This window comes from Callorhinus ursinus, unplaced genomic scaffold (genome assembly GCF_003265705.2).
Source record: "Callorhinus ursinus isolate GAN/ISIS: 27379988/994484 unplaced genomic scaffold, GSC_fseal_2.0 scaffold34, whole genome shotgun sequence".
NCBI classification, from domain to species: domain Eukaryota; kingdom Metazoa; phylum Chordata; class Mammalia; order Carnivora; family Otariidae; genus Callorhinus; species Callorhinus ursinus.
Window position 1 is genome coordinate 5,326,759 of NW_027397096.1, and position 17,312 is coordinate 5,344,070.

The 17,312-nt window shown below is 38.0% G+C and overlaps 1 protein-coding gene across 8 annotated transcripts in view; it reads left to right on the forward strand.

Moving 5' to 3' along the window:
* NF1 (neurofibromin 1) overlaps positions 1 to 17,312 on the forward strand; it is a 276,874-nt gene that overhangs the window by 122,839 nt on the left and 136,723 nt on the right. For all 8 annotated transcript variants that reach the window (XR_012374424.1, XM_073879379.1, XM_073879374.1 and 5 more), the window contains 12 exons: positions 996 to 1,245; positions 1,773 to 1,846; positions 2,102 to 2,185; positions 8,946 to 9,386; positions 9,770 to 9,909; positions 10,173 to 10,295; positions 10,770 to 10,853; positions 11,529 to 11,645; positions 12,224 to 12,405; positions 12,524 to 12,735; positions 16,223 to 16,384; positions 16,519 to 16,622. Coding sequence is in view for 7 of the 8 variants with exons in the window: in XM_073879379.1 (XP_073735480.1) it covers positions 996 to 1,245; positions 1,773 to 1,846; positions 2,102 to 2,185; positions 8,946 to 9,386; positions 9,770 to 9,909; positions 10,173 to 10,295; positions 10,770 to 10,853; positions 11,529 to 11,645; positions 12,224 to 12,405; positions 12,524 to 12,735; positions 16,223 to 16,384; positions 16,519 to 16,622 (1,973 nt within the window). In the remaining variant the exon portion in view is untranslated. The remainder of the gene's footprint in view (positions 1 to 995; positions 1,246 to 1,772; positions 1,847 to 2,101; positions 2,186 to 8,945; positions 9,387 to 9,769; positions 9,910 to 10,172; positions 10,296 to 10,769; positions 10,854 to 11,528; positions 11,646 to 12,223; positions 12,406 to 12,523; positions 12,736 to 16,222; positions 16,385 to 16,518; positions 16,623 to 17,312) is intronic.

Sequence of the window (17,312 nt, forward strand, 5' to 3'; positions counted from 1 at the left end):
AATCATAGTACAAGTGAAAATATTAAATCATTACAAAAGAGTTTCTTTTATAGACCAAACCTTTTTTTTTTTAAATGGTATCTTTACTGTTAAAAACACTATTTCTGGCATTTAGTATACAGCTACCAATCTAGAGAGTACATTCTTTAATCCGTATCAGTAGAGATAAATATCAATTTGCTTTTTTCATGGGAAGGTCAACAGTATGCATTTGCAGCCTTGTTGTAGGGTGGTTAGGTTAACTTTCCTAATCTTTGCCATTATATAGTCTGCAGGAATCTTGATTATATTGATATTCCCCAGAAGATCTTGCTGGTCCACTTTACCACTGGCATTATATTGTTAGACTTGAAAAATCAAGACGTACAGACCCGAGCTTTTTCATCCCTAATTTTCAGTATAGTCTTCTGTTGAGGACAAAACAACAAATAAGCAGTACAGGGTTTACTATTGACTATGTTAACTGTGGAATTTATATTCATTTTGTAAATGAGGATTTCTTTTGGAAGAATGTAATTGAATCAAGTGTACCTTCTACAGCAGTATTTAGTTCTTGTTTGTGCCCTCATTTTAGTCCTTGTTGCAGTGTACTTTATTTCTTCCCCCCCCAGTAGGTAGATAGAATTTCTTATTACTTCCTTTGTCATTTATAATTGAGTTAGAAGTGCATTGCATTTTTCATTCAGTAGATTTATGCTGTGGATGCGTTTTACTTGTGTTTGTGTTGGCTTAATCTGCATTTCTAGAATCTGGAATAGGAAAATACCAGTTTGATTTGAAATTGGACAAATAGTAACATGTTGGTCTAAAGAATCTCATTTCTCATTCAGACAAGACATTTAGGGGCTTGAAAATTGCTGTCATGATTGCAGGGGAAAGCTTTTGTGGGTTATTGTATGCAGACATATGTGGTACACAGTGTGTTGCATTGTTGGATTTTGTAAATAAAACTACCTGAGTTGCCAACATAATACCTCCCATCTCCACTATCCCAGGACAGTGCAGCTGGGTGCAGTGGCACCCCGCCGATCTGCCGACAAGCTCAGACTAAACTAGAAGTGGCCCTGTATATGTTCCTGTGGAGCCCTGACACTGAAGCTGTTCTGGTGGCCATGTCCTGTTTCCGCCACCTCTGCGAGGAAGCAGATATCCGGTGTGGGGTAGATGAGGTGTCAGTGCACAACTTCTTGCCCAACTATAACACATTTATGGAATTTGCCTCTGTCAGCAATATGATGTCAACAGGTAAATGTGGATAATGTTCCCCACCCCCCATTCCATTTGCCTTGAATCACACGACATCTGATTGTGCTAGGAATGTAGGAATTACTTTGTAAGCGTTCATTCAAATAGCTAACCTGAAATCCTTTTCTACACAGGATAGGGTGAAAGTAAATAGCATTTGAAATAAATTGTTAACATCTCACTGAGCTTTTAATATGCGGTACATTTGTTTAAAAACTGGCCGTATAAATTGCTGTCCGTTACACATTTTATAATTTACTGTGTCTGAACTAAATATAGTGAAGTTTTAAACACTGGCACGTGTTTTGAGTAAATATAGGTGGGAATAGCTATTTTATGCTGTGGACATTGTAGAGTCCAAGTTAAATACCTTTCCTGTGAAGTTGGCAAAAGGAAGTGTTCACCTTTATCCTTTGAAGCATCCATTCCCCTCCTCCTACTCTGCCTTATGGGTTGGGCTTGCCACGTTCTCCTTGGCAAGCAGGGCTCTGAGTGCAACAAGTTGATTTGCTGTTGTCTTTGCTTAGGAAGAGCAGCACTTCAGAAAAGAGTGATGGCACTACTAAGGCGCATTGAGCATCCCACTGCAGGAAACACCGAGGTATGCCCTTAGCAACAGAAACAGCCCTCCCAGGCCCCCACCCTCAAATGTGGAAGCCTCGTGTGTGTGTGTGTGTATGTGTGTGTGTGTGTGTATGTGTGTGTGACCAGAATAGCTTTTGAAGCAAATCTAAGATATGTGCATATTACAAGTAGGATATTATAATATGTACCAAGTTTGAGACCTGTCTCCTGCTGATTGATTTTTAGTTCTAGGTTTAAAGTTGCTTTCAAGTGGTAATTGCCTTCATTTTAGGCTTGGGAAGATACACATGCAAAGTGGGAACAAGCTACAAAACTAATCCTCAACTACCCGAAAGCTAAAATGGAAGATGGCCAGGTGAGTTTGTAAAGTTGATTTTTGTCTTTTTTTTTTTTTAAGATTTTATTTATTTATTTGAGAGAGAGAGAATGAGAGACAGCATGAGAGGGAAGAGGGTCAGAGGGAGAAGCAGACCCCCCGCTGAGCAGGGAGCCCGATGCGGGGCTCGATCCCAGGACCCCGGGATCATGACCTGAGCCGAAGGCAGTCGCTTAACCAGCTGAGCCACCCAGGCGATTTTTGTCTTTTAAATGATCGGCTAGACATAAGTATTTCACTTCAATAATCTTTTGAGTCACTGTTAGTATAATATGTGTATAGTTGTCTTAAGACTGTTACTTAGTTATGGTTCATCTAAAACTGCACTATTGTAGCCACTAGTCACATGTGGCTACTTAAGCTTAAATGAAAATTTAAATTAATTAAAATTAAATACAGTTAAAATTCAGTTTCTCAGTCATACAGTAGCCACATTTCAAGGACTCAGCCACATGTGGCAATTTGCTGCTGTACTGGACAGCACAGATATCAAATGTTGCCATTTTTGCAGAAATAGTGGCCAGCACGAGCTAGAGATGATTTATGGTAGAGACCATTCCTTTACCCTTTTTCCTTCTCTTTCTCCATCAGTATTTCACGGAATTTTCAGGAAAGGGACAACAAAGGTAGAGGAAATAAATTAAAATTGAAACAATACGTTTTACCATTAGGTATTCTAATTAAGGGATCTGGTGGGCAGAAGATTGAACCCATAGGTTAAGTGAAATTTAAAAATTCGGACATTTCATTCAACTATTTTCATCTGTTACCCCAGAAATTAATAATTGGTATTTGTGTATAATCAATTTGTAATGGCCATATATTGTTCTCATTATTAGGTGTTTTAGAAAAACTGATTAGCCTCCCATTGCTTTTCTCTTGTCATGCTTAATTAGAACAAGGAAAAAAAAGTTATGTTTTTGTAAAGCAAAAATATTTACCTAATGTCATTTGGAGAGGACATGTGGCCTTAGGATGAAAGCTTTTTTTGCGGGAATAACTGTTTGATTGAGATATAATTTGCATACCATACAGTTCACCCATTTAAAATGTACTGTTACTTTTGGCCACCTTTCTGTGCCACCATAATGGTATGCATGAACATCCTGGCAGATGCTTTCCAGAGCATCAACAGTGCCGAAAACAGAGGCAAACTCAGGTTCTCATTAGGCAATGTTCCAAAGTCATCGTCTGATTTCTGACTGTGATGATGAAGCATGGTTACATTGGTGAATTTGAAATCATTGATCATCACAGAGCTAGGAAAATTGTTGTGAACCTCACAGGCAGGTGTTAGACAAGAGTGGAGTGATCGGCCCTAGATTTGATTTACAACTCAAAGATCTAGAAGGATGGCAGAATAATTTGCTCCCATCCTGCCAGTTTTTTTTCATTGTACTGATACCGGCAACCTCAGCTGGCATCATGGACCATGAAGCAAGACAAAAACAAAGTATATTTACAAAGTTGCACAACCATCACCCCAGTTTAAAAAAAACCCACACCCTTGAGCTGTCATTCGCTAATCTCTCTCTTCCCCTCTGACCCTAGGGAAACCACCAGTCTGCTTTCTGTAGATTTGCCTGTTCTGCACATTTCACATAATTTGACTGTTTTTTTTTTTTCACTTGGCATAATGTTTGCAAGGTTCGTTCATGTGAGTCAAAGAAGTTTGATATTCTGGGTTGGGTATATGAGTCTATGACAAAAATATATTAGTGGCTCTTAAAAAAACGTACGTGGTAATCTTAGGTTTGGACTTTATTTATTTCTTTATTGGAATATAACATACATACAAAAACATGTATAAATCTAAGTGACAGTTCAGAATAATAGTAGGTGAACATACCTGTGCAACCAGCACCCACATCAAGAAATAAATCATTACCAGGGTGCCTGGGTGGCTCAGTTGGTTAAGCGTCTGCCTTTAGCTCAGGTCATGATCCCAAGGTCCTGGGATCCTGCCCCACATTGGGCTCCTTGCTCAGCGGGGATCCTGCTTCTCCCTCCCTCTCTCTCTCTCTCTCTCTCTCTGTCAAATAAATAAATAAAATCTTTAAAAGAAAATAAAAAGAAATAAATCATTACCAGCACATCAAAACCTTCATTGTGCCCCCCTTCCAATCACTAACAACCCAAGAGTAACCATTATGCTCACTATTAAATACAATAGTTTTCCTGTTTGTAAACTTGATATAAATTGAGTGCTAGAGATACAGTCTCTTGTATCTGGCTTCTTTCACTCAACATTAGAGACTCATCCACACTATTCCATACCATTGTTGTTCATTCACCGTTACTGCTCTAGGTATTTTCATTCAACATGCAGCCTACAATTTAATTTTCCTTTCTACTCTTTGGGCGTTGGATAGCTATACAAAGAGTTTTAGTTATTTTGAATACTTCTGCTATGAACATTCTTGAACGTGTCTTTTGATGACCATCTAGATGTATTTCTGTAAAGTACATACTTAACAGTGGAATTGCTAGGTAATAGCATATGCAGATACACATATGGGGAATACAAATTGTTACAACTGCTTGAAAAAACTGGTGGTTTCACAGATTTTTAACATAATTAAAAATTAACATTTTTAAATTAACTGCTATAGCACCTCTGTAAATGGTGAAATATCTAGCCATTAAAAACATTCCTTTTACTGAAACTAATATTACACCTTATGTTAACTAACTGGAATTTAAATAAAAACTTGAAAGAAAAAAAAAGCATTCCTTTTAAAGAGTATGTGCCAAATGGATTCACTAACAGAGGTCTATTAGTGGTTTCTTATTCCTACATGAACAGTTTTTCTATTGTGATTGTCAAATTAGAGCCCTTTAAAGACCAAGAGCAGAAAGTAAAATATTGCATATACTTTTTCTAATTCAATTAGGTAAAAAAAAAGTTTTGAAGTACTTAAATATTCATTAAAATTAGACAGTTATATCAGGCCTGGGCAGAGGTAAGCTGAAAACATTATATTACTATAATATAATGTATTCAGCTAATAACTGAATTCACTGTGCCAGAGAATAGAACATTATCAAGGGAAATGTAAAATTATACCAGTGGAACAGACCTGAAAAGCCAGAAATTTGTAGTTCATTTGAGCCCCATTAAGAAGTATATAAATAAACAGCAGAATTCAAACTAAAAAGAAAAACACTAACCTAATTTTTTATGTACTGCAGAAGTCAAGACACAAAAGATCTCAGATGGAAGATTGCCATTATCAGAATGTTTCTATTTCAGCTTAACTTATTTAGCCTTTTTTAATGTATAATATGACACAGTTCAAGAACATTTAACTGTAATTTGAAAACAGAGTAATCACTACTATGTTCCCAGAGGCAAGAAGAGAATAAGTATTATTGCTTCTGTTGGAGGGGACCTAATCTAGAGTGCCAAAAAGTGCTGAATAAATCGAGGCTGAGTGATAAAATATAAACCCTGTGACAGAAAAGTCTTTAAACCCATTGTGAAATCTACAATTACGAAAACACATGTTGATCATAATACATTAAATGCTGTGAATTCACCACACCTAGTCAATAAGAATATACGAAATGAATTTTGATAACCATGTAAAAAATTCCTCTCTACCTGTTGTTGCTTAAATTTTCAAGGCAGCCTTCAGTGAATCTCATTTGAATCTGTCTGTAAACCAACATACTAAGGAACAGAGAAGTTTCTGTTTCATTTTTTAATCCTTCAGAAAGATTGAGTCATATCTTGAACTGTATCTCACAATAAAGTGTTTTCTTTCTTGCAAACGTTACCCAAATTAATGTCTGTTAGAGCATTACTGTTGAATTGATGTTTATGGACTGCAGGTCTTTGACTAAGACATAAATGGGATGCTAAATTGGGAAGATGTTGGAGAAAAGATGTTCTTTTTTTTTTTGAAAAGATGTTAGTTCTGCATGTGAATTAATCTGAATTGGCTGCTCTTCACACCTGGATTCTTCATCAAAATCAGCCATGTTTTTTCCTGATTTTGCACTGATCTGGGAGCTACTGCAACTGACATCAGCTGCACCTAGCATATCATCAACAATATGCCCATCATGGTGGTAGTGCTGGTGATGCTAGGGACCAATACAGTGTAGGCAGTTAAATGATTCATTCCCAGTAGTCTCCCCAGGAAAGTTGCCAATGTGTGTAATACAAGATTCTTGAGATGCTTGTACTATATGAGCAGTGTTTATTTCCCCTGAAATATCATGCTCTGAGTCTGGAGAGTATGAACAGGCATCTAGCATTTGTATTTGATTACCTACTGATGGCATTGATTCAGTGTTAAAAAGTAGGTCCTTTCCTGTTCTGTTGCTTGTCCCATTTTTTTTCTGACGGGCCTTGGGAATCCCCTAAGCAAATGCCTGCTTGATTTTCTGACTTGCTGTTCTGAAGATCTATTCCACAACTGCTTTTAGGAGGATTATGACCATGATTTTCATCTTCATCTTCTTTAAGGGCTTTAATATTTGCAATGTGTCTTCTGACTGTACCTCACTGCTAGGGCTCCCAGCTGACTGGCTTGCATGGCTAGAATTGACCTCATTGCTAGATCCATCACTGTGCCCACTACAGCTACCAGGAGCACTGCTTTCATCTTTACCACTGTTGGCAGTTTCATCAAACTTCCCTGCATGGATTCCTCTGTATCTGAAAGTCACTGTTGCACATGTTTGGGTCCATTAATAAGTTGTTCATCCATTTCATTGTCACTGCCTCCACTTTGATGGGTATTACTATTATCAATACTTTAAGGACCAGCTGCAGGTGACTAAGGTGATGGAGCTGCTCCTTTGAGCTCTTCCTATTTAATTTAGTATTTTTATTTATTTAATTTAGTATTATTTAATAATTTAATATTTAATTTTATTATTTATTTTATTTAGTATTTTTTTAAAGATTTTATTTATTTATTTGACAGAGAGAGACACAGCAAGAGATGAAACACAAGCAGGGGGAGTGGGTGAGGGAGAAGCAGGCTTCCCACTGAGCAGGGAGCCCGATGTGGGCTCGATCCCAGGACCCTGGGATCATAACCTGAGCCGAAGGCAGACACTTAACGACTGAGCTACCCAGGCACCCCTAATTTAGTATTTAATAAAGATACAGAAGAACTTTGTTTAGATAGCTGAGCCTTAGCCGCTATTGCATTATTCCATAATGCTTTTTTTTTATATAATGCTTTGATTAACATTGATGCCAAGTACAGTGTTTGTTCAGCATGAACACTTGGCTCAAGAGTTGAGACTGGATTAAAGAGTTGTCTAAGTGGTACTGATCCAAATTCTTAATAAATAAAGGAAATAAGTCATGGATACACAGAGTACAGTGTTTCAGCACTGCTGCAGCCCACATGCAGTCAATATGCTGACTATTTGCCCTTCCGCTGCTAAAAAAAACCCCTCAGAATCATTTGGCACTGTTTAATAATCTCAGTATGTAAATTTGGTCCAAATATATGCCCTACCACATTGTTGCTTATAAGCCAGCTGCAAGTTCTTTTGCAGTGGACATTTCTGTGTCTGAGACCAATGATTCCTTATTGCACAAATCATTGAAGGTATGAAGCTGATCCATTATCTGACTTAGTCCAGTCAACCTCACAAAGTAGGTGACAGAAAATACTAAAATGCAAGATCTAGGCTTTCTTTGTCAAGTGGAGCGTTGTATCCAGTGGTTCTTTAACTGTGCTCCGCATTAAATCACCATGTTGCAAACTGCATTCTGTCTTTACTCTTGTTCAGAGAACTTGCCTAAATATGTATAGCCTAAGTCCTGAAAAGGATAATGTGCTGCATGACAGGAGGGAGAGTAGCCATATTCTAATACTAGCTACAACTGCAATAAATGCATGTGACATAAGAAATGGTAGTTTCAGGAGTTCTGTATTCAAAGCAGTCCTTCATGGGAGAAAGGCTATTTTTTCCCCATGAAACAAACATACATAAGGAAGCAAGTGTAGTGGTACTTCTACATCATTCATGTCACAGAATGCCCCTAATGTGTTGCTTTCTTGGGTTGGTATGTCTTCAGGAATAGGATGAGTATTAGCTTGTAAGCAGTGTGTAAGGAGAATTGAATTTGAAAAATCTTTGCCACACACAGTAAGATTTTTTCTTTCTCATCTGTGCTCCATAAACTAACAGGATCAGAATTCTTTGAAGATTCCTTCTCAGATTCTTACAGAGTTTGATTTTTTTCTATTGTTTCTTGTCTTTCTGCACTTCCTTCAGTATGAGGCTTTTTCTGTTCAGTGGTTCTTTTGCTTGATGACCCTCATCTTGCCACGCAGAATCCATGTTAATAGTAGTACAGTGTTTGCAAAGCTGGTCCCAGAGCACTTGAACTTGAGCCATCACTAATAAGTGCACACACTACTTGGTTGAAAATTTCCAAATGCTTATATTCCTTGAAGCAGCATAGACCTTGTCTCTCCATCCAGGAATTGATAAAAGCAAATAATTGGAGTGTATGTATTTCTGAGCTGCAGTCCATAGTCTTCCTTCTATATCTGATACTGTGTGTGTGTCCATCGCTACCTCCATTCTGGCCTCGGGCAGTAAGATACCTTGATGTGACTAGAAATAGAGTGAAGACTTGGATTTTTTAAATGTAAAACATGTTCTTTTGTCATGGAAGAAATGTTGGATAAAAAATAATTTTGTCAAGTCTCTCAACCATTTGAGGTTGAATTCATGCTTTCCATAAAAATTCTGTGTTTAGGCTGCTGAAAGCCTTCACAAGACCATTGTTAAGAGGCGAATGTCTCATGTGAGTGGAGGAGGATCCATAGATTTGTCTGACACGGACTCCCTACAGGAATGGATCAACATGACTGGCTTCCTTTGTGCCCTTGGGGGAGTGTGCCTACAGCAGAGAAGCAATTCTGGCCTGGCAACCTATAGCCCACCCATGGGCCCAGTCAGTGAACGCAAGGGTTCCATGATTTCAGTGATGTCTTCAGAGGGAAATGCAGATACACCTGTCAGCAAATTTATGGATCGGCTGTTATCCTTAATGGTGTGTAACCATGAGAAAGTGGGACTTCAAATACGGACCAATGTTAAGGATCTGGTGGGTCTTGAATTGAGTCCTGCTCTTTATCCAATGCTGTTTAACAAATTAAAGAATACCATCAGCAAGTTTTTTGACTCCCAAGGACAGGTAAAGTGTTCTCTGCTTTATTTTTCACCCTTTCCTATGAATAGAGTGACTTGTTTGATAATGAAGCCTTTTTCTTTCTGATTATTTAATTAAATATTGGCATGAACATCACTCACAGTTTTTTAAAAATAGGCAAAAAGTTGCAGAAAAAAGAATCATCTAATGTAGGGATCAGTTTTGGGTTTTGGCAACTCTAGTGTGGATGTGCCAGGGGTTACGAATGTTTTGGGTATGGGTATGAGTGTCTCTCTGTGTCTGTGCACCTGGATATATGCCTGTGGGTGCATTTCTGCACGTGTATGACATTTAGGTCAGGCAGTTTCATCTCTCTGTGGTCTGTCTGCTATGCCTTGATGCCAAAATGTATTTTGTTCTTTATATAGGTTTTATTGACTGACACCAATACTCAATTTGTGGAGCAAACCATAGCTATAATGAAGAACTTACTAGATAATCATACTGAAGGCAGCTCGGAACATCTGGGGCAAGCTAGCATTGAAACAATGATGTTAAATCTAGTCAGGTAAGGATTCTACTGAAATGTAACAGAAACACGTCAGTATCGGTAGTTATTAGGGAAATAATTTACCATTCTTTATTGCACCCAAATTGGGATGTGACAATAAGGTAACCAGAAGTTATGTATGTACGCCTGTAAATAAAATAAAAACACTGCAGTTTTTGTAGTTACATTTAATCATTTCACTTAGAGATTAAAGCATTTAGAAAACTTCTCTTTTGTTTATGTCTGATATTTTTTCCCCCTGAATGTTTGTGTCTAAATAGATATGTTCGTGTGCTTGGGAATATGGTCCATGCAATTCAAATAAAAACGAAACTGTGTCAGTTAGTCGAGGTAATGATGGCAAGGAGAGATGACCTCTCATTTTGTCAAGAGATGAAGTTTAGGTGAGTTGTCAAAAGAGTAAAGTGGGGTCTTATAAATCTTATGTTACATGAAGTACAGAAAAATAGTAGGTACTTGATTATCATGGGAAAGGAGGAAGGGGGATGGAAAAGCAGCATTTTACGTTTTTATTTTTCTCTTCCTGTATTTTCAAATTTCCCAAAGCTTTGTGCCCATGGCAGTGCTCCCTTTTTCTAAATTATACTTGAGTTAAGAATTTGATTCTGTTTCCAAATTGATACCCTGGCTAAGGGAATCAGTATCAGTGGAGGATCAGTATCCAAGTTGCCTGTGAGTGCCCTTCTGACTGTGAGGGTTGGAGTAAACCCATAAAAGAGGGTATCTCTTTTAGGAAACTGTCATAGCCCCTGAGTGATTTGGCAAACTATTTGCACTATTAAAAAAATAGTGACTAAAGGTGTATGTGTGACTTAAAAAAAAAAATTGCTATTTTCCTTTTCCCTGCCATTCTGTAGGAATAAGATGGTAGAATACCTGACAGACTGGGTGATGGGAACATCAAACCAAGCAGCAGATGATGATGTAAAATGTCTTACAAGGTAAAAAACAAAACAGAACAAAAACACAAAAGAATGACTTTTAATTAAGTATCAGCAGGTTTACTTGGGGTGTTGATACTGCTTCATAGCTATTACGTCTTTTTTGGATATCAGGCTTTTGCATTTGAATTATATATATATATTAACCTTTATTTTCTATTTTTAACTGAAAGACTTTCAGTAAAATCAAATGTGAGGAAGTTTTATTTGGAAAGTTAGTGTTGTCTATTTAGGAAGGATAGTCTATAGTTGTTGGAAAATAAAATGTACAAAGCCTTAGATTGTATTTATTTTATAATTCGATGAAGGTATTATTTAAGGAACTTAATTGGCTTGAGTCTCTCTAAAAAGTAATTCCCTGCATTTGCTCTAATAGTAAATACTTACGGCCGCATATCAGAAAATAATTAGACACCAAACTACATAATCATTCACATATATTTCTTTTGTGAGGCTTGGTTTTATGAAAGTTATCACCTTCTCCCTCACTTGAAATGTTTTTGCATTCTGGGTGCGCGTGTTAACTCAAATTATTTAGGTTGTCCTAATAAATAGTTAAATGAAATAGATTATTCCTAAATCCCTAAAGTTCTCTTAGGAAGGTGTTTATTTGAGGGGAAGGTGGAGTGGAAGAACCTGAAAGATTTATATGGTCCTTAAATTTTCTTTCTTCAGAGACTTGGACCAGGCGAGCATGGAAGCAGTAGTTTCACTCCTGGCTGGTCTTCCGCTGCAGCCGGAGGAAGGAGATGGTGTGGAATTGATGGAAGCCAAATCACAGTTATTTCTTAAGTAAATTTCAGTCCCCAAAAAGGCAAAGCAAAAAACAAAGCCCACACACAACAAAACAAAATCTAACCAAAGTGGCAAATGATTATATTTAGAAAATGGACCTCATTATCGGCAGCTGCCTGTAAATAACCCACGCATGAAGCAGTATTCCCTCTGACAGGACTGGGTTAAGAAAACAACTATGTGTTTTGTATTTTTAAAGAAAGTAATCCAGTCCAAGCAGTGAATTATTGGCAGTAAAACCCAGATCACCTCATTAAGTCATTTAAAATAGCATTCTCTAAACTATTTGGACCATTCGTTTTATATGGTAAACACTAAAAGTGATGCATTGACCAGGAAAGATTGCATCTGTTTCGTGCCTGTGTTATGAATATGTCCTGGCTTTGTCAGGATAAAATCATATTCAGCACAGCACACTTCATAATGAGCCACACTGGCTGATTACCTCAGGACTAGAGAGAAACAGATACCCGAGACCACTCATGTGATGCACATATCATGATTCCAGAATATCTTATTAGTCTTCTGGTTGGTGTGGCCTTCACTGTGTAAGAGTCAATCTTTTTATTTCTCAGGTATTTCACATTGTTCATGAACCTTTTGAATGACTGTAGTGAAGTTGAAGATGAAAATGCACAAACAGGTGGCAGGAAACGTGGCATGTCTCGGAGGCTGGCGTCACTGAGACACTGTACGGTCCTCGCAATGTCCAACTTACTGAATGCTAATGTGGACAGTGGCCTCATGCACTCCATAGGTAAGAGAAAATGAAGGCTTCCTCTAGAAATTGAAAACCTAGGGAATTGGCATGTAAGACAAGCACAATTACTTCAACAGGCCGTGTTAGTAAATTTGCATCTCTCTGTCCTTATCAGGTTTAGGTTATCACAAAGATCTTCAGACAAGAGCTACATTTATGGAAGTTCTGACAAAAATCCTCCAGCAAGGCACAGAATTTGACACACTTGCAGAAACGGTGCTGGCCGACCGGTTTGAGAGGCTGGTAGAATTGGTCACGATGATGGGAGACCAGGGGGAGCTCCCGATAGCCATGGCGCTGGCCAACGTGGTCCCGTGTTCTCAGTGGGTGAGTTCATCGAAGAAGTGTGGAAGCAGGACCTGGCACATAGCAGATGCTTCTGAATTTATTCATTCCAGGAATGTTTATTTCACGTATTGCTAAAACTTAAAGCTGAAAGAAACTTCAGATATTATTCGAGTGGTTTTCAGCTGTGGGAAAGTAGCTAGAGCCTCAGTAGTGATCTTGCCTGAACTATGAGGGTCTTATTCCTCATACTTACAGTGAAACTCAGATTCCTTCCCTGGTCCACTGAAATACTCCATTTAAACACTGATCAAATATATATATTTAAGATTTTATTTATTAGAGAAAGAGTGTGCGTGCGTAAGTTGGGGGAGGGGTAAAGGGAGCAGGAGAAGCAGACTCCCTGTTGAGCAGGGAGCTCAGCGGGGCTCTATCCCAGGACCCTAGGATCATGACCTGAGCTGAAGGCAGACGCTTAACCGACTGAGCCACCCAGGTGCCTCCCAAAATAGATGATGCATAGATAGGTAGGTAGGTAGATAGATAGATAGATAAGATAGTTAATATGTGTAATACATATACATAAACATACCCTGATCAAAAGAAAATTAAAACCCCTGACGTGGGGGCGCCTAGGTAGCTCAGTCAGTTAAGCGTTTGCCTTCAGCTCAGGTCAAGATCCTGGGGTCCTGGGATCAAGCCCCAGGTCAGGCTCTCTAATCCATGCGGAGCCTGCTTCTCCCTCTGCCTGCCACCCTGCCTACTTGTGCATGCATGCCTACTCTCTCTCTCTGTCAAATAAATAAATGAAATCTTAAAAAAACAAACAAACATGACGTGGTCTGGTGCTTTCGTGTATTAAATGAAATGATTAGAGTTAAATGTTGTATTTAGTTGTCATTAATGCTAGAGCTAGAATTGAAGCCTTGTCACAACTCTTTTTTCTATAATGCACCGTACGATTTTTTTAAAAATGTAAGTACTATATTTGCACTTGAAATTATGTTGTTTGTTTTAAATACTGAAGATATAATATGCCTATTTGGCCTCTCAATAAAAAATTGTCTTGAAACCATACTATTTTTTAACAGTATGTGCTAAAAATTTGAGAAGTGTTGTCCTTTTCCATGTTAAAAAGCTATTCAGTTTATATTGTACCAAAAATGGTTTCAGTTTAGTAAATTATAACTAATAAGGTAATCTGTCACTGCCTGTAGATTTGTTTCTGCTTAAAAGCTGTAGGATCTTATTCCTCATCCTTAAGCAAAATTTAAACTCTTTACTCTGGTTTTACAAGGCTCTACCCAACCTGGGTTCTGCTTCATTGCTGACATTGTCTCATGCCACTTTCCTTCTTGTTCACCAAACTTAAACCATGCTGGCCATCAAACATGGTAGGCTTATCTCCACCTTAGGGAGCACCCTTGCTGCTGCTGCCACCACCACCCCCACCACCGCCTAGAATGCTTCTTCCCTGATCTCTTACAGGGCCAACTTTCTTGTTACTCAAGTTTCAGTGCAGGGGTCTCTATTTTAATGAGGTCTTTTTGGCTATCCAGCAAGAACCACAATTATAGTCATTCTATCACATTACCTTGTTCAGTTTTCTTTGTAGGATTTATTGACTATGTGAAATTATTTTTCATTCTACCATAATGTGAGCCCTGCGAAAGCAGAGACCTTGTCTGTCTTTGTTCACTGCTGTAGTACTCGGAGTAGAGCCTGGCACATAACAAGGACACAGTAAATAATTGTTTAATGAACAAAGGTGGAATCCCGCTTGGAGCTCTAGGGAGTTAGAACAAGGAATTTACTGAAATTCTCTTGAAATCTAACATTGCAGAAATCTTCATATGTTTTAAAAATGGATGTTCTAAATTACCTTTTTAGGACCTACCTGTAATTAGTTAGCACTAAAAATTATCAGTAATTCTCTTAATAAAAAAGAATCAGTTAAATCCAAGAAACTTTAATTCATTCTGTTTTCTTTCAGTAAATCATTTCTAATGAGTTTCATATGACTTTTTTTTTGAGAAAGACTTTTGTATTAGGCCAGATCTGTTAGAGCTATATCTAAAGGAGAACAAAATACAAGATAACTTTTTTTAAAAAATGTACTTCTCTTTTGTAAATTTTAAATTCTGTTAACGTTTTCAGAACTTTGCAGAGGAGGGATTAGAATGGGGGGAAAATTAGCACAGTACTCTAGAAACATATTTTGTAACTGAATTATCTCTCATAATTATACTTGATTTTAAAATGGAGGAATTTTTATATCTAGTCAAATACATATAACATAACTGTAGGGCATAGAGCAGAATATTTGGGTCTTCTTTGGCTTCTAGATTCTGTGTTTAGAATTGTGAAATTTTTTCCTTGACTCGGATATCAGAATTGATCAGGTAAGAATTAGAAGAGCTCTGGGCCATGATCCTGGACTTTGTTGTCCCTGCTTAAAGGGTGGGGCCTCTTTTTATGGCTACCCCTATTCTCTGTAAATCTCTTTGCAGCATGTGTGGTTAAACAATTATTTACTATGACATCATTTTTCTTGAGTGTACCAAAAAATACTATGGGGAATTAGGAGGGTTACCAGTTAGGAAGTAGGTAGGAATCAGCTGCCAACCCTGGCTTTGTACATAAATCTTGCTAATCTCTTGTTTCTGAATGCACAGCCCAAATCTTTTTCCTGACTTCCTGCAAATCCTGTAGTCTTTCCATTTTTGTGTTTCTCTGCTGAGCCCATGTTCAGTGTGCTCTGAATTTCCCTGACCAGATGATCAGAGAATAGAGGTGTTGTGGTCACCAAAGTGTTATTCCTGCTCACTGATTTCCTAGGACAATGATCTGGGCATATCAAACAAATCAAACTTTGTCATCGTGTTCTCTTTCTGCTCTCTTTGATTTTATCATAATTTGAACTGAATCCTGGATTCTTTTCTTCTCCTGGTAAAGCCTAGGCCTCTTTTACTTTTCATCAGTTAATCCTTAGAATTAACAGCTGCTGGGGTGCCTGGCTGGCCTAGTCAGAAGAGTGCAACTCTTGATCTCGGGGTCGTGAGTTTGAGCCCCACACTGAGTGTAGATTGCTTAAATAAACAAATTGCTTTTAAAAAAAGAATTAACAGGGGTGCCTGGGTGGCTCAGTTGGTTAAGCAACTGCCTTCGGCTCAGGTCATGATCCTGGAGTCCCGGGATTGAGTCCCACATCGGGCTCCCTGCCCGGCGAGGAGCCTACTTCTCCCTCTAACCCTCCTCCCTCTCATGTACTCTCTCTCTCTCTCTCATTCTCACTCTCTCAAATAAATAAATCTTTAAAAAATAAAAAATAATTAACAGCTGCTGTAGGCATGAAGAAATAGTCGTCTATCATAGACAAATGTACACAGATAAATACCAGGGGAAAAATTAGTTAGTCACCATTGAATTGGCTTTAGCAGGTGGTTGACAGCTTTGGATTTACCTTTCAGTTTCCTGCTGAAGAGAAAATGGAATTACGCACACTAACACAATTTTCTTTTGTTCTCAGGATGAACTAGCTCGAGTTCTAGTGACTCTGTTTGATTCTCGGCATTTACTCTACCAACTGCTCTGGAACATGTTTTCTAAGGAAGTAGAATTGGCAGACTCCATGCAGACTCTTTTCCGAGGAAACAGCTTAGCCAGTAAAATAATGACCTTCTGTTTCAAGGTTTGTATCCATTTATCTTTTTTTTGTGCCACGCTATGGCAAACTGATTATGTGCAGAACGTACAGAACAGAATGTCTTTAATGCAAGACATTTGGAGAAGGCATAATAAGTTCCTACTTTTATATTTCTTTAGGTATATGGTGCTACCTACCTACAAAAACTCCTGGATCCGTTATTACGAATTGTGATCACATCCTCTGATTGGCAGCATGTTAGCTTTGAAGTGGATCCTACCAGGTTTGTCATCCTCTCATCTACAACTTGACTCCACTTTTCCACTACCCTGCATGAGAACAGTCCCTCACAATTTCTCCCCTTGATTCTTAAAATTAGCCTTTAATTATAAAAATTACACACAAATACATTTTTCTTAAAAAATTTACAGGTATCTTTGACAACCACCTCTAGAGACATAGCACTGTTACTAGTTTAGTCTGTTCTTTGCCCATTTTCAGTGCATTTGCATATACATATACATAAATCTAGTTGTAGAGACTATACATATGAGTGCTTGATATAAATGGAAACATTGTATACATGGTTTTGCAACACAATTTTACTAATTTTTTATTTAAATTCAATTTAATTAGCATATAGTGTATTATTAGTTTTCCTTCCCTTCCTTTATGTTCATCTGTTTTGTTTCTTAAATTCCACATGAGTGAAAGCATATGGTATTTGTCTTTCTCTGACTGACTTATTTTGCTTAGCATAGTATACTCTAGTTCCATCCACGATGCTGCAAATGGCAAGATTTCATTCTTTTTGATGGCTGAGTAATATTCCATCACACACACACACACACACACACACACACACACACACACACACACACACGCATCTTACCCATTCACCTGTTGATGGCTCTTTCCATATTTTGGCACTTGTGGACTTTGCTGCTACAAACATTGGGGTACATGTGCCCCT